The following is a 23880-nucleotide window of genomic DNA, read 5'->3' as shown; positions in this document are numbered from 1 at the left end:
GATTGACTTAATCAAAAAAGTTATACCTCTGTTATAAATATTTGCTATATTAATTTTCAAGTTGACTAATTTCATACATAAATAGGATTATGAATATATTTTCCATGTAATTACTATTTCATCTGTGTATACAAATGATAATATATGTTTATAGATGGAGGCCTATTTTAAAATTTTTCCTCATTTCATTGTCTATTAAAAGGAAAGAGTAGGGGCAGCTAGGTGGCTCAGTGGATAGAGCACTGGCCCTGGATTCAGGAGGACCTGAGTTCAAATCCAGCCTCAGACACTTAAACACTTACTAGCTGTGTGACCCTGGGCAAATCACTTAACCCCAATTGCCACACCAAAAAAAAAAAAAAAGTAAAGAGTATATTTTAATTGATTTAATTATTATTCCTCTCTCCCCTTCAAACATTTCTTAGAGAATGACACAGAGTTTTGCTAGTCTGTCTTTAGAAATTTTGCAGATTAAGAATTTTCAGAATAACATCTCTTATTCTCTCCAGGAAGTTTTGGGGTTAGAAATTTTGTAGTAGTCCTCTATAGCTGAGCTTTTCAGGGGAAGAAGCTAGATACCCTCTTATTATTTTTCTGGACCTATAATTTCAGATACTCCCTCTTCCAATGTAGATCAGCTATTGTTACATACTTTATAGTTTTAGAGAGTTGTCTGTGTATTGATAGGTTTAATGACTTACCTAGGGTTAGGTTGTTAGTATGGGATAGAAGAGGGACTTAAACCTAGGTCTTATTGATTTTAGGCCAACGTTGGCTTTCTCTCTACTGAACATCACTGCTTCTGTCCTGATACGGTCACATTTTCTATTGGAACAATCATCATACCATATTTAATTCCTTGTTCTGAACTAATAAAATATAGCTTTGTAGGCAGAATATTAAACCCCGAATAATGGATTATTGTATGAGGCTCCTTGAAGACACTAGCTTGATAGACATTCATATCCCGAAAGATCAAGAAAATGCTGGGCTTCTTCTAGAAAAACACTAGAGACAAACTGAAGAAATATTCTCATCCTATTCAAATTCATGCTACATCTGAACCTGAAATTTTATGTACACTTCTGATTGCTACATATGAAGAAAGAAACGATGGGATGAAGGTCTTAAGAAGGGCATCTATATTTATCAAGACATACCCTAAAAGGATCAGTGAAGATTTTATATGGACAGACTAAAATGATATTCTTCAGTGTGGAAAAAATGATGTCTAAGAAAATATTTTAGTGATGTCTATAAAGTCATGGAGGCTTCAGATAGTATGAATAAAGCCTTATTCACCCAGTCTTGTATATGGAAACTAAGGTGAATACCTTGAAGCTTGGGAAAATAAGATGAGGATGAGCAAACTACCATTACTTTACAAAGAACATAGAGATGGTTCAGACCAAAAATATAAAATAACTTTTTAAAAGGTTTTAATACATAGAAGACACATCTAAGGTGGGTTAATAATAGAAAATAAAAGTATTTAGGACATGCCTCTAACTTTCTGAGATGGATTTTATGCAGGAAAATAGACCTTCCCAATTTATGCCTGGTTGCTATCAATAAAAAAACAGAGAATTGGGCTGAATAGACTATGCCAATTTGATTCACTGTGGTAATTCTAATGTTCTCACTTGAAGTATCTTTGACATCATACGTGCTACTCTGGATAAATATTTTGCTTTTCTTATAGCATCATAGTAAAGACAAGATTCTATAATCTTCTTTTGTCAACTGTATTCCCCACACTAAAATAAATAGGGCAAAACGGAACAATCCAAAACTTACTCTTAAAATAAGCCCTTGCTTTTGGATTTCCACATCCATTTTGTGAAGTCCTTGGGAAATTCAAAAGTGAAGGTGACTAATGAATTAAATTCCTCGTTATTTGGATGACCTTGAGAAAACAACACTTTTACTTTTTGCCACAGTATATCCAAATGACATAGACAAGAAATGCTGAGTTCTTTTTTGTATTATAACATTAAGTTTATTTATGGTGAGTTTTCTGTTTGTTTTAATTTTTCCTACTCTGGGACTACTGTATGGGTTTGTAGCTGTACAACATGTGTGCCATCTCTATTCATAGTCACTTCTTCCTCATGAAGGGACTGCGTAAGAGGAAGTATATAGAGAATGAGTCTTGCAAAATGAGAAAAGATCAAGATGAAAATAACAGAAAAATGTACTCTTACTACAATGTGGGCCATTCTGAGTGCCTTACACAGTCTTATCCTTTCAGCATCTTAGCTTTTTGCTGATGATTCCTTTTCAGCAACTAGGATAGCACATTTCTCCTAAAAGCTTAGGCTTATTCAGTCTACCTCCTAAGACTGGAATACTGCATATAATTGAGCAGATTAACTATCTGAAGGACATAAGGTAGAATGTGTAATAGATAGCTATTTATCCATCTTAAAATTTCAAAATTGGTCACCCATTTTTAACTGCTGATGCTGACACAGACCTTGCAATGACATTAAGCTCTGACTCAAAGTGATTTTTTGCCAGTGGATTTTGGCAGTGATTGCAATCCTAGTGATACTCCTAGCTGGGTGAAAATTGTTAGTGATGGAAATGGTGATAGAAAAGTACAGAGAAACTGAACTGGAACCTGATGTAGGAAGAAATATCTAGATTCCCAAATACTACCATTCAAATAAGGGGAAAAAATAGTTTGAAACCTTTAATCACTGTCTTTTATTCCCTTCAGTAATGATCTGCTAATGACAATGGCCTTAAATAAAACATCAAGCCTACAATCAGGACTTAATTTGTTCCCTGCTGATAACTTCCCCCTCCCCTGACCTTCTTAAACCACTGTTTTAAATAACTTATACACTAATAAGTATCTGGGGGTCTCAGAAAAATAACATAGGGTCACATTTTATATTCTGAAAGTGGATATCAGCTGGCATAAATTGGCTGAAAAAATTGCAGGGATTGATGCTGCAAATGAGAATGTTCATAGTGTTAAGATTATGCAACATCATCACAGGATCACAATTTAGTTTTGGAAGGGACTTTGATTACATCTAGCTCATTCAATCAAGTAAACATTTATTAAATGTCTTTTTTTTTTTGTGCCAGGTATTGTGTTAAGTGCCCTAATTCCACAGATGAGGACAGGTCTAGAGAAGTCAGTGAAATCTGCCTGGGTTCACATCAGTTACAGATAATTTCTGATCACTTAGGAAATATTGGTAGCATTGGCCCTGGGTCATACCAAACTAAAAGTAGTTGACTAAATATTGGTGACAGAAATTAAGCACTGGTGATTATGTTTTCTATTTAAGTTGTTAGGTAAGTTACACCCAAGCTGCAGCTAGGTGGTACAGTGGATAGAGCACTGGCCTTGAAATCAGGAAGAGATATTTTTATGAGTTCAAATTTGCCCATAGATGGTTACTAGCTGTGTGGCCCCAGGCAAGTCACTTAATCCTGTTTCCTTCAGTTCCTCATCTATAAAATGAGCTGGAAAAGGAAATGGCAAACCACTCCAGTGTCTTTGCAAAGAAAACATCAAATGGAATCATAAAGAATATGAAATGACTGAAAAATGACTTAATAACAAAGCAGAAAACAGAATTTATGTAAACCATCTCAAACTGAGCAAAACAGTTAAAAACAATGACAACAATAATGATAACCTCAGTTTCAGGACAGTAGAGTCATAACAGAGTGGACACTTAAAATTTCTCTAAATCAGATCATATTAGAGCTAAAAGTACATAGCTTAGATAGGATCTATTCCAATACTATTTTTTTTTCTGGAAGAGACAGCTGAAGTTAGAGGGGTGGGATAACTTGCATATAGGTAGCAGCAAGGAAGAATGGGTATTAAGCACAGATATGACTATAAAGATCATTTGCTCTTTCCATTACTCCATTCTGAAAGATCATAGGTTTAGAGCTGAAAGGGTTCTGAGAAGCCCTTAAAATGGTGTAACTAAGGAAAGGTGCCTCAAATAATCAAGATAATGGTGACTCAGAAATAAACAGCAAGAACTGGTCAGTTAGCTTTCTATAGTTTTTTCCCCTTTTTCTCTTCTTTCTTACTTTGAAGTTGTTAAAGAAAACAAAAATAGAAAAATCAGATATTAGAAGGAAGAACTAAGATGCACGTCTAGGTGATCTAGCTCCAGGAAATAAAAACTTCATGTTATATCTGTCCTTCTAAGTCTTTCTCTATACATTCTAATTTATATCTCTACTGTCCCTGAAGTTTAAGAAATGCAAAGCTACCTCAGTGGGACAGTTTTAGGTTTTCTTAAGGAGAACCTAAGAATTCTTGGTAGAGGGTTTTGCTATAAGTGGTGATTCCATTCTATATATTTTTTTTCTTACTTGTTTGTTTTTTGGGGGGAAAGGGTATAAATGACTTTTGGGAAGTTCACTGGTGTATTTCTCAGGTTGTGAAGTTCAGGCAAGTGTGCAATTATGTCAGAGCATCTCAAGGTCCATCAGTTTGAAATAATAGTCTTAAAGAGCAGGGACATTCCCAGGCATAACATATAAACCTAGTATGTGGTGTCCTCCCTGTTAAGTTGGGCTTAATCATATGGATCTAATGAAGGTCTGGGTATTTCAAGAGAGTTTTTAGTTGATGTGTCAGGTGTCTATTGATTTAAGACTCCACTTGTGAAGAACAGCCTATTCCCCCATTTTCCTATTTAAAAATACCAAAATACTTTTGGAGTCATATTTAGTGACTAGACTCCCATAAGAGTTTGCTAATAATGAAAAGGATCAAAGGAAGAAAAATGAAATGATAAATAATGGGTTTCTTTAGAGCAGCAGGTGGTTTCTGAAGGGTAGTATATGCTCTTTTAAATCCTAAATAGTAAACTGTTGTACCATAGAGACTTAGAAGTCTTTTTCCTAAGAGCAAGATGAATTAATTAGTAGATATTTATTGAATGCCTACTGTGTGCAAGGTAAATGGCTAAAACCTTGGAGGGACAGAATGAATGAATTATAAAATGAAACTTTAAGTTACTGTGATTTTAAGATGACATATATAGTTTTGGAGATCAGACTGTTTACTGAAAGAAATGAAATTGTGTTGCTCGTAAGAGCGAGTTGACAGATTCTGATAGTGTTTCTCTTCTGTGCACAATAAGCATTCAGCTTATCTTTCCTAGAACAATAAAATTTCATGTGCTGCTGCCTGACATAAGAATTATTTTTACATATCTCCATATCACTGACTCTCTTGTAAGTTAATCTCATCTCACATCAATTTTTCACCAGCTTCACTCTGATGTTGATAAAGGAGATGGCTCCATCAAATACATCTTGTCAGGCGAAGGGGCAAGTTCCATTTTCATTATTGATGAGAACACTGGGGATATTCATGCTACAAAGAGGCTGGATCGGGAGGAGCAGGCCTACTACACACTCCGAGCACAAGCACTAGATAGGCTGACTAATAAACCTGTGGAACCAGAGTCGGAATTCGTCATTAAGATTCAGGATATCAACGACAATGAACCAAAATTTTTGGATGGCCCATATACTGCAGGTGTGCCTGAAATGTCTCCTGTGGGTAAGTACAGATCACTTTGATCTTGTATAAACAACAAACTAATTTTTAGGGACTCTTTTTTTTTTAACTCTTAATTTCATGTGCATATTTTGTGGTCATATTTGCACAATTCATCTACTACTACTTGTTTTTGAGTGGATTCACAGGAGACACCAACCATGAGTCCTACACTCAAAATATAATCTTGCCCTAAACTGAAGAAAACAGTGATCCATATGGAGACATACGAAACCTCAGGATAGGTAGCTGTTTTTGGAACCTGAACCAAGTGCTTTGGCACTCTTTTTTGCTTCACCACTTAAGTACTGTTTGCCTGTCAAATGGAAATGAAATTAGGCATTAAAAGTATAACCCCCCCTCCCCTCACACCAAACAAATACAAATCCCTGTGATTTTATTTTATTTTTTCCTCAGCTACAAGGGCAGTGGTTCAATGTTATAAGCAGCACTCTGTTGTCAAGGCTTCCTCCAGAACAATAGAAATGGCCAATCGGCCTAGCATTTGGATTGGCTGATCTCTCTGTTTTCTTGTAACCAGTCTGCATTTCACTGATAAATGTCTACTTACATTCACTTTCTAATCATGTTATAATTTCCCCATAAACTGAAATGGAAAATGTACAGAGAATTTACATTAGGCACAAAGTAACTTTTGGTCTGTGATAGGAGAAAAATGTGCTTATAAACCTGATTGGTGTTATTGCATTGCTGGCAGAATATCAAGGAAAGCATATCTGGTATATTTTTCTGTATAATGAAATAAGAATATCTTTTCTTTTGTCATTTAATTTGTCTGAATACAACCATTTTAGTCAACTGTGAAGAAGAGTTAGGAAGGAAAGATATTATAAAAGCTTAAAAACCTAAGGAGTAGGATAGGGCTAGAGTGATTTTTTCATTGGTTTTCTAAGGAGCTCCATTTTATATAGTGAAAGCTTACTTGAAATAATAATGATTAAAGTACATTTGAACACAATAACATTCCAATTATATTGATTTCCTTCAAATATGAAAGATTTTTTGTCAAATGCTGTATTTGGTGATTACAATTTAGATGTTATATTTGCCCCTATCATTTCTCCTATTTTAGCAGGTATTTTACTATTGAAACAGAACACTTATTTGGGAGCTTGAGTTTGACTAGTACTGCTGATGACGTGAACCTCAGAGACCAAAAGCCCCAAGAATTAGAAATTCTGATGCCTATCAGATTTCCTCCCTTCGGGCAGAGATTTGAACTGGGTTCAGGCAGTTTACCACTATTAACAGGCCTTTGAATACCTTTACTTCCATCAAACAGGGACATTCATTTTTCTTCTACTATTGTTCCCAGTGTTTCAGAATGATTCTTAGAGATGCCTGGCAGACAACAAAAGTGGCCTCCTGGGGGGAAATAACACAGAGAGAGGAAATACATATTTCTTTCCAGAATAGAGCTGAGTGGGGAATGACAAAAAATAGGAGCAGTGAAGGGACATTTCAGTAAACATAGTATGCATGTACTCCTTTAAAGCATAGGGACACTCATGCACAATTTTCACTGACTTACTGAAGGCTTCCTGTGTCTAGGTAATGACAGAATGTGGCTATTTCACACATATTTTAAAGTAGTTTAATATCAACTATTTTTTAGAGAACTATATACTTTTGAGGCCAAATAATGCACCTTGGTATTGATTTTGACAGTGCCACCCTGACATTAAAGTATATGAATGCAGCATTCACATATGTATGTTATTTTGCTCGTTAGATTGACATATGTAAAAACCTGGCTCAGAGCTTTTTAGAAAATCATTTTTGAATGCCTTCAAGGGCTTGCTTTACAATAACATTGAGTACTTCACTTATATTGAAATAAATTTTTTAAATTGTTCACTCCTTTAGCATATATTAGATATTTGTAATGTCATATTTTTTCATATTGAATATTTTAATTAAAGTACTTGAAATATTCCTCAACTAGTATAGAACATCCAAGTGATGTCTCTTTATAAATCTTTGAGAGAATATTTCTTGATAGGATGATAAACAGTGATAGGATCAAAGCAAAGGATGGAGAGTTTTGATTGCTTTTCAAAATAGCATTGTTGAAAATAATTCTAGAAATTTAATTGTTCTTTGGGAATATGAAATTTATTGTCGAGTAAATGGGTTTTCAAAAGAAGTTTTTTGTCTTGGGATTTACCTCTAGTACCAAATTTTAATTGGCTTTAGTTTTTCTCAGGGATGGTTCATCTGCCCTTTGGGAGTGGTTTTGGTCTTTCTGGGGGAAAAAAAAACCCCAACACAATCATATCATTCAAAAACCTTTTGGCAGCATCTCCCATTATATTAAATAAAGAAAAACAGTGATAATTTCACCACTGGTGACATGGTGCGGTTTAGAACACATGAAAGAGCTGTTTTTAAAAATATTTTTTATAAATACAACATAATACTTGAAAAATAAAGTGTAATATATTAGTAAATTATTTGTAAATATGTACACATGTACACACATATACACACACCTATATATTATATGTATGTGTCATTTAAATTCATTAAATACAAGTAATAGAATTTTGAGGTGACTATAATCTCATTTTAAGAGACAATGTAGAAAATGAGGAAAATCCTAGTATTACAAAGTTAAAGCTTTTATAATTAGAATGAATATTAGAAGACAAAGAAAGATATCTGGGGCACTTAGAAGAGTAAAGAAATAATAAGGCTTCAGCTACAAATTATAGATGTTTCACAAGATATAGACACAATTCATAATATGATCTTTAAAATATCATATATTGATAGAGTCTTAGAAATAAGTCAGGTCCCTAAAGGGAAATTCAAGGGAAGACGATGGTATTACATAATAAGAACAATGATGATTAGAGGCAAAGCGACAAAGTAGATAGAGGACTTTTCTTACAGTTAGGAAGCCTAGGAATCAAACACTTGCTTCAGACAACATACTACCTCTGTTATTATGGTAAAGTTAGTTAACCTCTTGATGCCTGACGCAATTCTCTAAGGCTATAATTCATAGAATTATTGCCATTCTGCATTATTCAGGGAATTTCCAAAGAAGCATAAAGATGATATATTTACATCATATTTTAATCTTTACAAAACACTTTCCTTAGAACCATGTGAAAATTATTGAATTAATTCATTTTATTGTTTAGTCATTATTATCATAATCATTTCTACTAATAACTCCAATTTCTTCATTTGTAAAATGAAGGAATTGTTCCAGATGACAATTAAAATCCTTCCTAGCCCCAAACTTTATGTTGCTATATTCACTGTCAACACATTTATTGAATAACCAGCATGCGTATTGTAGTACTCTACTGGGCACTAAGATGTTTAAAAATTGATTAAAGAAGATATATTTTTCTATTATCAGGGAAGTTTCTTACCTAAATAGCTATGGGGTTGTAGAAATAAAGAGATAAATATCACCAAGGAAGTAAAGTAGCCAGTTAACCTCAAGGTCTATATGTCAAGCAATTTTTCTTTTTTTCCACATTTAATATAGTTAGTTAATTCTGATTGTATCCGGAGAACCATAGTCAGATATCACTAACAGATTTGGTGATTCTTAAGCAGTGTTACTCATAATGGCCACTTTGAACATTAGGAGCAAGGACTTCTGGCAACCTTGCCACTTTTGATCATTTGTAGATTAGATGTGATGGATCAAAAAATTCAAAGCTCAACCTTGCTGATTTTTGTCTTGGGCACATGTATCAGACATTCCAAGTAGCCTGGAACAATCACTCAAAATTTTTTAAATTTACTAAAATATTTTACAAATATTTCTAATTTTAAAAATGCTCTTGGGGGCAGCTAGGTGGCACAGTGGATAAAGCACTGGCCTTGGTTTCAGGAGGACCTGAGTTCAAATCCAGCCTTAGACACTTGACACTTAACTAGCTATGTGACCCTGGGCAAGTCACTTTAACTCTCATTGCCCTGAAAAAAAAAAGATTAAAAAAATGCTCTTGGTATTAAAACAAACATTTAAATGTGCTTTACAATAATTAGAATTTGCAGATTACTCATAATATCAATGAAGAATTTACATATTTTTATGACAGTGTTATTTAATTAAAATGGTATTTTTAATGACACATAGGAACTTCGGTGGTACAAGTAACAGCTACAGATGCAGATGATCCTACTTATGGCAACAGCGCCCGAGTGGTTTACAGTATTCTGCAGGGACAGCCATATTTCTCTGTGGAGCCAAAGACAGGTAAAATTGGAATGCAGCGTCCTTGAGAAAGATTTGACATCTCTTTGCTTAGAATTTGTATTGGGCATTTTGATAATAACATTTGTGATGCTAGACATTTTATTTGTACTGATCTTGTTTCATTCAGTGTGTTTGTTCATTTTGGTAACGTGGAATATGACATTCTCACTATCCATTGGCCTTCTTTGAAATATTTGGATAAGTCTATAGTTTAAACTGTCAAAGTTAATCAGAATATTTGAATTTGTGGAAACCACCATAGGTGATTCTAAGTGCTTCCTTTTATATATGCTGGTGAATCTTGATTCTCTGCTTGTTCATTCCATGGTGGAATTCACTTAGTAATTTAAGGAGAATTTTATAACTCAGGCCATTCCCTTCTGCCACCTGTTTTTCTGTTGCATGTTTCCTTACCAGAAATTGTTGTCCTCCTCAGATATTTATAATATTAGTCTAATAAGTGAAATTAAGAAAATAGATTTTTTGAAGAGCCCCATCACCACCACCATAACCAACAAGCAATAATATTTTTCAAACCAATTTGGGATGTTTGGTTAATTCTATTCCATACTAAACTCCATGTTCTCTAGACTGTTTTGTTTGTTTGTTTGTTTGTTTTCTGAATTGTATTTTTGAATTGTGTTCTATTAAATCCAAGAAATCCCATTCAATCCAGCCAACATTTAATATGTACTATCCATGTGCAAGGAAGTAGTAGGTGTATAAAATAGTCAGCTCCTTTCTCCAAATTTACTTCTATTGGCAGAGATAAGGTAGGGAGAGAAGAAGACATATGTGAGCAAATGAGTACAGTACAAAGTAGGCTGTTATGGGGGAATCATTGGATCATATATTTAGAGCTATAAGAGACCCTATACTGCAGAGGTTCTTAATCTGGGGTTTGTTGACTAATTTTAAATTTATGCATGCATACATACATACATACATACATACATACACACATATCTATATACATATCTATAATTATTTGTTTTAAAAGTTTATTTTAAAACACCAAAATCAAATTACAAATATTGATCACTAGATTTTAATAGTTGATTTTCCTGATAATTCTATGTACTTTATATGTTTAAAAACATTATTTTGTGAAATGGTCCATAGGCTTTGCCATACTGCCCAAGGATTCAATGTCACAAGAAAAGATTAAGAACCCCTGAATTAGAGGTTACCTGGTTCAACAATCTCATTTTACAAATGAGGAAATTAAGTCCCAAATAGCTTAAATTAGATCTAAAATGTAACACAGGTTGTAAGTGACAGAGCTGAGATTCAAAATCTAGGTCATCTAGCTGCAAATCCCACTCTATTTTCATTCTACCATGCAAAGGTAAAAGCCAGAAAAATCACTCGAAGAAAATTTGAGGAGAAACAAAAACCACTAAATTATAAGGGACACATAAAGAATTATTGTCAATTGACTAGAATTATTTCATGTCATCAGGAGAGAGGGTAGAATTATTTCTTATTCAGATTTGTTGTTACTATGCTCTTCTTTTTCACTTGTATGGCTGCTATGGGCTATTTATTTATTTTTATTTTCTCCCTGTTTTCCTTCATTAATATGGAAACTAATGAAATGACTGAACTTTCTCAAGCTCTGTTTCTCCATGGTGAACTAGAAAAAGCATCTCTGTTTGGTTCTTACTGAAACAGGCTTTAGAATCAAGATACCCATATTCTAAATAATAAAAACGTTTAATTTCCCTGGGCACACTTTTGTTCTTTATAAAATAGGCACAGTGATCTCCTTGTTTTATCACTATAGGAAATGAAACATATTATGTTAAGCAATTTTTTAAAACAGTTGTGTTACATTGCTTAGAAAATTGAGTTGGTATCAATCCATCGGTCACCAATTCTCTAAATTCATGTGTCCTGAGATTTTCACACGGCAATAAAAGGTTCTTGATATCTTGGTGTCTTTTCACCACTAGAAGTTATGAATCACATGGATGGAAAGACATTGCTTGATTAGCAAACTTAGAGGCTATGAAAGTAGATTTATAATGTGAACAATATGAATGTAAAGGGTGTGTTGGTGATCTATTTAATGATAGATCAAAGGTCAAAACACCCACCCTATCCCTATATATCACTCCTTTTTAGCACAGCTTGACATTAAAAAGCTTCTGACAGTTTTATCAAGAAATTTCACTCCTTGGAATTGCATAACCAGTCACCAAATAACATATAAAAATTACCCAGGTTTCACAATTTTTTTAGTTAGTAATGGTTTCAATGGTATACATTGCAGTGGCTTTCCAACATTACCTGGCTAAGGCACTATGCTACTGTTTGAGTCCACTAGAGAAAGAACATTATCCTATAATATTTTGGCATTTCTACCATTTGCATATTGAGAGAAATGATTATTTCTCTTTTGTATTTAATAACTCAAGGTTTTTCAGCCCTTTTCTGCTTCCTCATCTAGTGTGGGAAATCTTGGGCAAAGACTTGCCCAGGCTAAGGTCTAATCAAAAACAGTAGAAGAAATTCTAAGTTTAGGTGAATGGATAGATTCCTGTTCATTGTGTTTATTCAGCTAGGTCTGGGAAAATGTGGATTTTCCCTTTTGTCAGACAGGTGATATGGAAATCTATAAGTCTCTTTGACCAAGACTGGGGTGATCCAATTTACTCACCCCCAAGGCCTTCATTAGAATGAGCCTACATGTCATAACATTTATTTTTTCATTAATTGTTAACCATTTAGAGTTGATTGCCACCCTCAGGAACACCCACTTTTCCAAAGGCATATAAGTTGTGAACCTACTACCATGAATGTCTTTAGCATTTGAGAGTACCACTAACCTCCTTTATTAATAAAATGATTAACTACTCAGAAACTATGTCTCTCAAACTCTTTAAATGTCACAATGTCATCTTTGTCTTTTTTAGTTATAGGTGGAAAGAGAATGAAACATGATGAAAAGAGTGCTGGGCAGAGTCAGAGAGCCTGTAGCTGGGTCACCTTGGGCAAGTTGCTTAAACTTCTAGCCCATAGTTTTCTCATCTGTAAAAATAAGTTCTTAGATTTGATGACCTCTAAGGCTCCTTTTACCTCTGAATCTGTGAGTTTATGAATGATAGTACCAGAATATGTGGTGGGATAGAGAGGGTAGAAGAGGCTCAGAAGGGAAGAGGGACAAACTGAAGTCTTGAAACGCATAAAGCCATTGAGACTTAGCTCTCTGCTGGCATTAATGCATGTAAAATTTATTTATTCATCTGCCTTATGTTATTTTGGTAATTCACACCATGGATAAAGTCTTGGCAGAAAGGAAAAAAACAACAACAACAAAACAAAACATAAAGAAACTGTCCTTTTCCCCTGACATAGACTGAAAGTTGGAAATCCCAAAGGAGACAGAGAACTGTAAATCAATTTCCTGTTCCTCTTTTTTACATTCTGTCAATCTGGTTCTTACCCATGTGAGAAATAATATTATTTCCTACATTTCAAAACCTAAGGGCTTCAAGTTGAGTGAAAGAACAGTGGTATAGGAGAAATCACACCTGAAAATACATTAAGTGAAGATTACCCCCAAACAGGACCAAATTATCATTTCCATGTTACTAATATTCCTACATGCCTTTTTAGTCATCCAAGGACTATTATAATAAGGTTTTGAAATCGCAAAATACTACAAATTGCATAGAATGAGTTTTTGATTGAATAGAATGAGTTTTGTACATAAAACTAATATAGAAATTATTTCATAAAAGTTGCTTTATCATAACCAAATAGAAGTACTTTTTTTTGGCGTCCCCTGCCCATGTTACATACAGAGAGATGCACTGACAGAATCATAGACAGACACAGAAGGAATTTCAGGGTTGGGAGGGATATTAGCATACATGTAATTCATCTCATAAGGAGACAGGGTTTTCTCTACAACATTCCCAACAAAGTAGACATTCAGCATTGCTTAAAGATATCTAATAATGTGGGATTCTCTACCTTATAAACTAATCCTGTTCACTTTTGCATAACATTAATACTTAGGAGGTTTTCTCTTGCAGCAGATCAAAATCTGTATCTTTGCAACATGTGTCCATTAATCCTTTTTTGCTCTCTAGGGAAAAGCAGAACAAGCCAAATCTCTTTTCTATGTGACAGCTTATAAAATACTTAAAGACTACTATCCCATCTCTCAGCTTCCACCATGTTTCATTTTTTTCTAGACTAGGTATCATCATTTCCATGTATTATGCACATATATTAGCATACACTAGAGCTTGTAAGTGTCTTATTTTGATTATTGGTGATGTACACAGGAAAAACAAAACTTTTGTCACTATTCTAGATTTGAGAATTCATGAGCACCAAGATTCACTAATTTTTAGTAGCTTTTTGATTATTATAATTTACTTTAGGTATCAATTAAAAGAATATAAAAATGAGTATTTTGTATTTGTATTTAAGACTTTGCTGCCAAAATCATATGGGAATTCAAATAAATTAAGACGGAAAAAGTACATATATCATCCTTTTTTCCCCCAAGAAAATATAGAACACTAATGGATTAGCTGATTTCAACTTTAAAATAGCATATTCTATTTTGATACTCCAGCTGATATGTAAGTTTACTGATGTGGTGATTTCCTCTATCAGTGCAAATTGCAAGCTATCCATGCTTTCCTATTATGTGCACTCTCATTGATTATTCATCCCCAAGTTCCCCAACTTAAAAAAAAAATGTTCTCAGCATTCCACCAGGAATAGGGAGGTGATGATCCTATTTATTCTTATCAGTCATTTGAAGTTTTCCTTTAATTCTAGCTTCCATGTTTTTGTTCTGTTTTGTTTGAGGGCCAATGAGGGTTAAATAACTTGCCCAAGGTCACACAGCTAGTAAGTGTCAAGTGTCTGAGGCCGGATTTGAACTCAGGTCCTCCTGAATCCAGGGCCGGTGCTCTATCCACTGCACCACCTAGCTGCCCCCTCCATATATTCTTTAGCAATATGAAGATTTCATTCAAAGTACTGGGTGATATCCTTTATTAAGTTGTTCTTTCTTGCCTTAAGAGAGAATTCATGGGTGAACATGTTGCCACTGAGGATACAACTTAGCTCTCATGATATTTTATTAGAGACAAAGTGTGTAACTATGGAAAAATCATTTAACCCCTCTGAGACTCGGTTTTCTTCTGTGTAAAATGCTGTCTGTCTCACAAAGTTGTTGTTAGGATATATGCAAAATGAAATGCTCTGTAAACCTTAAAGAAATATATTCATGTTGTAGATATGTTTCTCCATGAAATAATGAACTGATGGATAAATGAAAAGCATTTATGGAGTGTTTAGTATTTGCTTAAACACTGTGCTAAATACTGAGAATACCAATGCAAAAGCTTGGCTCTACCCCTCCTGGAGCTTACATTGTATCTGGGAGAAACAATATACAAGGGAGAGAATGATCCAAGCAAGCTGTTTTCTTTTGCAAAGTCACAGGGATGATGAGTGCAGCACTAGGGACGTTTCTACACATTCTTTTCTGAAGTAATAATGCAGTTTTGATTTGATGATGTTTCTCAGCATATAAGAGGTAGAGAGTAGGATGGAGGAGGATATATGTGCAGAGGCAAGAGGAATGGCATGACTATATAAGGGTATGTGGCTGGATGAATGTAAAGCATGCTCTTTTTTGGATGGTCTGGAACTGCCTGAGCTTTGAGAGTTTGTCCTCTGATGCAGTTCCTGAGTCAGAGTTCCAAAGGTGAGTGGATTGATCAGTCAATTGATGTACCTAATGATCTACCTATGGGAGTCAGTATGACACCGAGGACAGAAAGTGGCTTCACTTTCTGGCAGACCTAAATTTAAGTTTCACTGTAAAGAATTGGCTGTGCGACCCACAGCAAATCACTTAACGTCTTAATACCTTAGGAAATTCTCTGAGACTGTAAGTTGCAGAGCAGCTATTGATGGTTTCTTTACCCTGATTTCCCTGTTTAATGAAAACACAAGAATGGCTAGATACTTAGTAGATCTCTGATTTCCCTAAACCAGATACTCTTCCTCAAAAGTCATCCATGCCTCTCTATCCTCTATACCTTTTATCTGTATCCTCTAAACATACCCTGAGGTTGATTTATGGAATAGAGAGTGTTTTCCATGGTACTAACATATGAGTAATACAATGTTTAATATTTCTTAGCAGTACAATGTAGATATTCCTTTTGATAATAAATATATTTAAAATTCACTACTAGTACTACTCCTACTACTACTACTTGCTGCTGATGCTACCACTGCCACCACCACCACCACCACCACCACTACTACTACCACTACTGCTGCTGCTACAAGTGCTACAGCTACTGTTGATTCTGCATTTGGGCAAATACATATTCTTCTTAGTCATTCAGGCATGGGTCACAGCTCCTGACAAACAGAGGTGCACATATACCATATCCTTCCTTAAAAGGCATTTCCATAAAGAAAAGTGACATTCGTTTTGATAAAGTAAAAGAACAATGGCTCATGCTTAGTTACTATATTCTTAAACCTGTGAATACATTTTCTTGTAGTTTATCAGAAAGGTAGTGTGACAGATCAGGCTTTCCTTGGAATGAAGTTCATTGCACCTTTTGGTATAGCTGGATTAATTCAATCAAATACCTTCGATTCAATTCTGTTAGTTTCTTTTTGGGGGGGGGTAAGGCAATTGGGGTTAAGTGACTTGCTGCCCAGGGTCACACAGCTAGAAAGTATTTGAGGCTGAATGTGAACTCAGGTCCTCCTGACTCCAGGGCCAGTGCTGTATCCACTACGCCACCTAGCTGCCCCACAATTCTGATAGTTTCAATAAACATTTGTACAACTCCTTGTGATTTTATATATATATATATATATATATATATATATATATATATATATATATATATATATATATATGAAATCAGGTACCCACCAGCTATCAGATAATTCAGAACTCAGTACTGGTTTTGGAGTCCCAGAGCCTCTGAGGCAACTCCTCAGGATAGAAAATTGGTGGTAAAGACAGAAAACAAAGGAAGGCATACAGTCCCATTTGGGTCAGGTGGTCTGACAAGAACTACCATGAGAAGCTTTTTCTAGGCTTATACTAGTTTTCAGTTTGGAAGACTAGAGGACAGTAAGTCATTCAGGAATAGAACTGAGGAAGCATCATATACAGTGTATTTGTTCTGCATGGCTCCAGAGGGAAAAGGGGAAATCCCCATATAAGCAATTTCAAGTTAATCCTTGACTTAACTCCCTTTATCCAATCAATCGCCAACCCTTTACATTTGTACCTTTGCTGCATTTCTTGCTTTAGGCTCTGGCTCTCTAGTGACATGACCACAAGCTTAGTTCAGAATCTTATCTCTTTTTTAGACTTTTGCAAGTAGTCTCCTATTTGATTTCCTTCCCACAAGCCTCTCCATTCTCTAATCCAGCCTCCATATAATTATCCAAGTTATATTCCTAAAGTACAGGCCTTACCATGCCACTCACCTGCTCCAAAACTCCAGTGGCTGCCTATTGTGTAAGATCAAAATATAAACTCCTCTGTTGAGCATTTAAAGCCCTTTTTAATGTCTCTATCCTGCTTTCCCAGGCATATTACTCATTGTTTCCTTTCATGCACTCTCTATTCTAGGCAAACCAATCTACTTGCTGTTCTTCACATGAAGGATTATATCTCATGCCCTTGTGACTTTTCATAGTGTTTCCCCATGTTTGTAATGAACTCACTCCTCTACTTCTTAAAAACATTCCTTCAAAGTTTAGTCAAAATATCACTTCCAGAATTAGGCCTCACCTGATGCCTCTAACTACCAATGCCTCCTTGTGCACAAAACTACTTCATACTTATATGTATACAAACATGTTTCCAGAGCATTTCATGATTGTTCTTTCAGTTAAGGCTGTTTAGATCTCTAAGGTCAGCCCCACTCCCCCCACCCCCCACCATAGAAAATATTATAGAGCACTACAGCATTAGTGTTCAGTGAGCTCTGCACACTCCTGCTTTCACTTTGTGTGCAGAAGTACTCCAGAGGTCATGACTTGTGAAACGCCTGTGCCAAGCTTGTTGACCCAAATGCATGGCGCCACAGCAATTTTATACTACATAATTTTGGTCTACTGGAAATTCATCTGAAAATCCAGTTCATACCTAGCTAACAGACCACTGATGACGAATCATGATAATGTTTATATTTTAAATTTAGCATGCTATTTTTAATAACATGGATTAAAAATATTTCTCTACCATGTCCTATGATCTGTATGCCAGTGTTTTCATCCTATAGTGGCCAACTAAATAAAATATTCTAAATTTTTGTCCAAAACATAAATTCTTAAATCATCCTCAAAATACTTTCTAACAGTAACGGAAAGATTCTTCTCCCTGTAGGTAAGTCTACATAGTGATGTATTCAAATTATATTATTGACCTCAGTACAATCTCTGTATACCTGTGGAGATGTAATGCAAAGGGACTGAACCCCAGTAACTTCATAGAACATTCACCTCTCATTTGTACTACTCTATATTTAGAACCATTCATACGTAAATTAGTGGCAAAACCTTTTCAAAAAATAGTTGATAAATCCCTACTTCTAAATTCATCCCTTTTAACAGTCAAGTAGAAAAAACGGAAGTATGCAACATAGACCTAGAAATATGTCATAGCTGAATATCTTTGGTCATAAAACCATTTTCTGTTAACAGCTTTATCCTTGTCAAAAATATGTTTAAAAGAATAGGTGTTTATATATATTCACTTTGCCACCTGAATTTTCAGTGGTGCTTTTTACTTCAGAAAAAGGATTGATTTGCTACATCACTTCTAGAGAGAAAATTAAAGGTTTGCATTCAACTGTTTAACTTGCATAAAAATAATTTTATCCTAATAATTCTATCTCCTGTCACAGATAGCACCATTAAACAAAACCTTTAGAGGCTGACTGTGCTGTTTACTTTGTTGATTAGATGAGAGCCATAGCCTTCTCTTTCCATAGTAACAAACTTGCAAAGATGATGGCTCACTTATGGAGTCTTACTTTATAAGGGAATGATGATGAGGGAAAAGTGAATGGAAATTAAAAATTAAAACTTGATGAGTAGAAAATCTCTCTAATTTGGTACTTTGTTGTCTTAATAAATTCAGTTGTCTACATAACAGATCTTTCCACTAACCAAATGTTCTAGGCTAAGAATATGTAATATTTAGAAAGTGAAAATAAATAAAACAGCTGCTTAGTATTCCACAAATAGGAGATGAAAAGACATAGGTCCCAAAGCCCCTATCCTTTATTCAGGGTATTTATATTTCTTCCTTTGGTGACAATTTGTACTGAAGAAGTCAATCTATATTCCTCTTGAAATCAGTGCTAGCAGCTATACCGAATAGCAAATATGAAATATTCATAGAATATTTTTGATTTTAGGAAGACTTTTTTTTTGGGGGGGGGGTAAATATCAACAGAACCAAACATATGTGTATTGCTATTTGTTCTTGGGGGTTTTGCCTGTATTGTTTCAAAGCTAAATTATAACCTGTTCAGATGCTCGAATGGATTTAACTGTGGTGTACTTCCTTTGTCCCTCTATTTCAGTGATTGTAGCAAAGGCATAGAATTGCAGTGTTTTAGAATAAGTGATTGATGCTTAAGCCCTTCTTCACATCAGAGCTGTCATTTTATTGTCATCTAGATTGTGAAGATCTTTATAGTTTGATTCAAATAAGTTTTATGAAAAAACCTATAGCTTCAATGAATATTTTATTTAAATATTAAAGTAGAAATGTTTTGCTAATGATGATTTGTTTTTCTTTTTCCATTCCATATTTCTTTAACAGGTAGTTGATTTTCAAGATTCAGGTGGCTAATTTTACCCCCCCCCCCACTGATGTGCATGTAATATACAATGTTCATAAAAATAAGGTTTGGGTTGCTCAGAATACTCTATTATTTCAGACCAGAAATCAGGAGCAAATAATCAGCATAGTTCCTAAATTAATGGAAGTATTTCTCTTTCTACACCTCACTCCCCATGAAGACCATTTTGCAGCAATGAACAATGATCACTGACATGAAACAAGGGAATATACTTTACTTATTATTCATTCACCATTTGCTGAAGGTTCACTAAGTATACAATGCTCTATCAGCTACTCCAAGTGATACCAGGATCACAAAATTCAGAATCTCTGAGTTACAGGGGACTTCCTATGGAGAGGCATCTAGTGAAACAATACCCTCTATGACATCCCCAATAAGCAGTCATCCATGCTCAATGGGAAAACCCACAGTGAAGATGTGATAACCTATTCTACTTTTGACTAGCTTTAGTTATTAGAAAGGTTTCTTTACACTGAACCTAAATCTCCCTCTGCAATTTCTATTCATTGCTACTCATTCTTTCTTTTGGGACCAAGGATGGCAGAGATCTTTTTTTTCCTCATGGCCCCTCATATAATCTATGACAACTATCATTACTCTTTTCCCCCACAAAACCTTTTCTTCAGGCTAAACATCTCTAGGTTCTTCAAAAGAGTGTTATATGGAGTGGTCTAGAGGACCCTTCTTATCTTGCTAACCTTCCTCTTGATACTCTCCAGCTTCTCAATGGTCCTCCTAAATAAAAGGTAGTTTCCAGAACTGAACATAACATTTCAGATATGGTCTGAGCATGGCAGAACTCTATCACTTTCTATGTTCTCACATTAGCATAGCATTCCATTCATTATTTTGACTGCTGTCATGACATCAATTCAGCTTTTTTTTTTCCCCACACAAAATGTGGTATAGCTGTCCCCTTCACCATAGTGCAACAAGAAAATTGATTTTTTGAACCCAAGCATAGAAATGCACATTCATCCATATTAAGTGACAGCTTTATTAGGTTTAGCTTGCTCATTGTTTTAGCCTGTCAAGATATTTTTTGCATCCTGAATTTATCTTCCACCATATTTGCTATCCCTCCCAGCTTTATATTATATGAAAATTTGATAAGCATGCCATTTATATTTAAATCAAATTCACTGGAAAAAAATTTCACTAGAAACTTCAAGGAAGGTAATGTAGGTAGTAGATATGGCTCTTTTAGCATCTATTTAGGTACTGTATACATGGCATATATTCTATAACATAATTTTCAACCTGTAAGGACACCACTGGTCTTCCTTTGAAGTAATTAGCTTTTTTTCCATGAACATCTAGAAAATTTATAGATGTTTGGAACAGTCATTTCTACTTTTGGCTCCTGTAGGTGACCCCAAAAGATGGGAAATTAATTATAATCAGTTGACTTTTGACCATATGCCTGTCAGATTAATATAAGAATACTAAATTAAAGACCAAGATGGTGCTTGTTTCCCATATTGATAAAGATATCAAGGAGATGAATGCTTAGGTAATACTATTATAGAATCCTTTCAGTTCTAATTTAGAAATCAATGTTAAATATACTTTTCTAATTGTTAATGTAATTTTTTCCAGAGGAATAGTAAGCAAATATTTTACCATTTGATATTACACATAATATAGTTGACCATTAAAGGTGACTCAGAGTCAAATCACTCTGCAAGATAATGTGTTGCCCAGTAGTGCTCTAAAAGAAGGGGTAAATAGTGTTAATGAGCACATGATTTGGTGCGTATAGATGCCAAAATTCCATTTCACTGCAACATAATGCCATAAATGCAAATTTCCAAACTAAATTATATAAGCTTCTCAGCTCTGTGTTACAAACATCATAGGTTATATATTAGGAGCATCAGTATTCAGCATAATCAATTGTTAACCTTTTGTCTCTTAAGTTCTCAACAGAGAAGGCAGATCAATTTTACTGGCTGGTTTATATTCATATAGTTCTATTCATCTTTAGTACTAGATATACAGTCATGAAGAACTGAGTTAAAATCCTAAATTTTTGGACATGCAAAATGGGAGGTAATAAGACCCGTAGAAACTAGCTCAGAGGGTTGTTGTAAGGCTCAAATGAGATCAGTCAACCAAGAAGCTTTTATTAATTGCTTACTATGTTCCAAGCACTGTGCTATGTGTGAAGGATACAAATATTGTGAAATTTAAAATATTAAATATGGAGCAATGAATGAAATGAATTAAAAAGAAAAAGTCCCTTCTCTCAAGGAGTTTATATTCTATTAGGGAAGACACTATGTAAATAAGTGTATATAAAATATCTGCAGAATAGATAAAAGGCACATTAAGGGGAAAGGGTTAATGAATATATGTAGAGTATTTTGTATTCTATAAATGCTAGGGATTATTAATGGGCATAATCATAATATTCCATTGCTCTTAATAAGCATCCTTTTAAAAAAGGAATAAAAAGGACTTAGTTTTTGTGTTTAAATGCTGTTAGTTATAAATGCAATTATTTGAATTTTTTTACTGGGGTTTGAAATTTTCCAGGTGTCATCAAGACCGCCCTTCCCAACATGGATAGAGAGGCTAAAGACCAGTATTTGCTTGTAATTCAAGCAAAGGATATGGTTGGGCAAAATGGAGGACTATCAGGGACTACGTCTGTCACAGTCACCCTTACTGATGTCAACGATAATCCACCCCGCTTTCCAAGAAGTAAGATCTTTTACTAAGCAATACAATTGCATTATCTTTGCATCAACCATCTTTGTTTCAAGATGACCTGAATGTGAAATAGTATACCCAAAAGAAGTATGTTAATGCCCTCCCATACTCTTAATGTCACCAAAATTATTTACTAGCTTAATTTGAAATTGTGCTTTTATCAGTAACCTGAATATTTAACCCCAAGTTAATGATGATATAGGCTTTATAATGCAGTCTAGGTAATCATATAATTAAAAATTTAAACTAGTAGAAAATTTAAGAAATTTTTTTTTAAGTTTGCAGAGATAGGCAAATTTTGTACATATATGCTATTACATGCTACAGATCACAAGGTATTTACCACAGGATTTAATAGGGTTCTGTGCAGGGTGGGGTGGGGGAGGAGGACATTGATGAGCTTTTTCGAAGCTAAGGTAGTTCTTGGACACAAAAGTATTGTCTATCTGAGTCCATATTCAAAACCTTATAGCTTGATTGAACCCACTAGAGCTTATATTCCATTGGCATAGCATTCTAGATCCCAGAGTTACTTATCCAAATTATAGGGCCACATTAGAGTCAGACTTTAGTGGAAAATATTGTACTTTACTTGATTTAAATGCAGTTTCTTCTATTATGCCTATCGTTTCATTTTCATATCCCATATATTGTAGGGATCTTTGAATAATGAGATTCAACTCCATTTTAGAAAAAAAACTGCATATGGAGCAATGAATGACTTATTTTAAGACAAAAGTAAAAATGTACTAAGATTAATATTTAGTTTTTCATTTATATTTCACATATTTGTTTACCCATTCATGCGCACCACATATTCTTTTAGCATTTTCAATCGTATTTTTCTTGTACATTCAGTGTTTCAAAAGAAATTAATTTAAAACCCAGAAAACTGCATGCCCTCAATTTGTTTCCTGTGACCAATGTGGCATTTGAATTAAGCAAGGAAAGGAAGGGGTAAATATGTGTCTATGTGCGCACACACACACACACACACACACACACACACACACACACATGCATGCATGCATGCACGCACTCCAGTTAGAGGTGGCCACTTTGAACAGGGGGAGTGGTGGTCATCTCACTCATTCTATTGTCCTTTTTTGTAGTGTTTCTTTAAAATATTAAGAGAAGTTAGAACAACATATGGATTTTGTAACTACTTGGTCTAAAGAAAGGGAGGAATAAGGTTGGACTCAAATAGTTCTTTAAAGCTAATAATATCAAAGAAACATTGCACAAGCCTCATTTTACAGAACCTCCTATCCCTAGTCATACTTGCTGTGCCAAAAACCCTTCATATAATTCCTTTACTGCTTTTTTTCCACTCCTCAAAAAAAAGTTGTCTAAGATAAACTCAAATTCCCTACCATTACAAAATATTTATAAATATCACAACACCTCCTATGAGTGTTGGAAAAAGAAACCCAGGGCTTAACCTTTAATGATGTTTCTGGTGTCTTTTA

General features: G+C 34.6%; 1 protein-coding gene across 5 annotated transcripts in view; it reads left to right on the top strand.

Moving 5' to 3' along the window:
- The window catches only part of CDH7 (cadherin 7), a 201921-nt gene that overhangs the window by 74214 nt on the left and 103827 nt on the right, over nucleotides 1-23880 (top strand). For 3 of the 5 annotated variants that reach the window (XM_043963768.1, XM_043963758.1, XM_043963777.1), the window contains 3 exons: nucleotides 5263-5557; nucleotides 9681-9800; nucleotides 22235-22402. In XM_043963768.1, the coding sequence (XP_043819703.1) occupies nucleotides 5263-5557; nucleotides 9681-9800; nucleotides 22235-22402 (583 nt within the window). Of the gene's footprint in view, nucleotides 1-5262; nucleotides 5558-9680; nucleotides 9801-22234; nucleotides 22403-23880 lie in introns of those variants that run through there. The other 2 variants (XM_043963787.1, XM_043963797.1) reach the window with 2 other exon arrangements.

The sequence above is a fragment of the Dromiciops gliroides genome, chromosome 1 (genome assembly GCF_019393635.1).
Source record: "Dromiciops gliroides isolate mDroGli1 chromosome 1, mDroGli1.pri, whole genome shotgun sequence".
Classification (NCBI taxonomy): Eukaryota; Metazoa; Chordata; class Mammalia; order Microbiotheria; family Microbiotheriidae; genus Dromiciops; species Dromiciops gliroides.
Note: the sequence above shows the minus strand (reverse complement) of the source record. Positions and strands in the feature narration are given on the sequence as shown.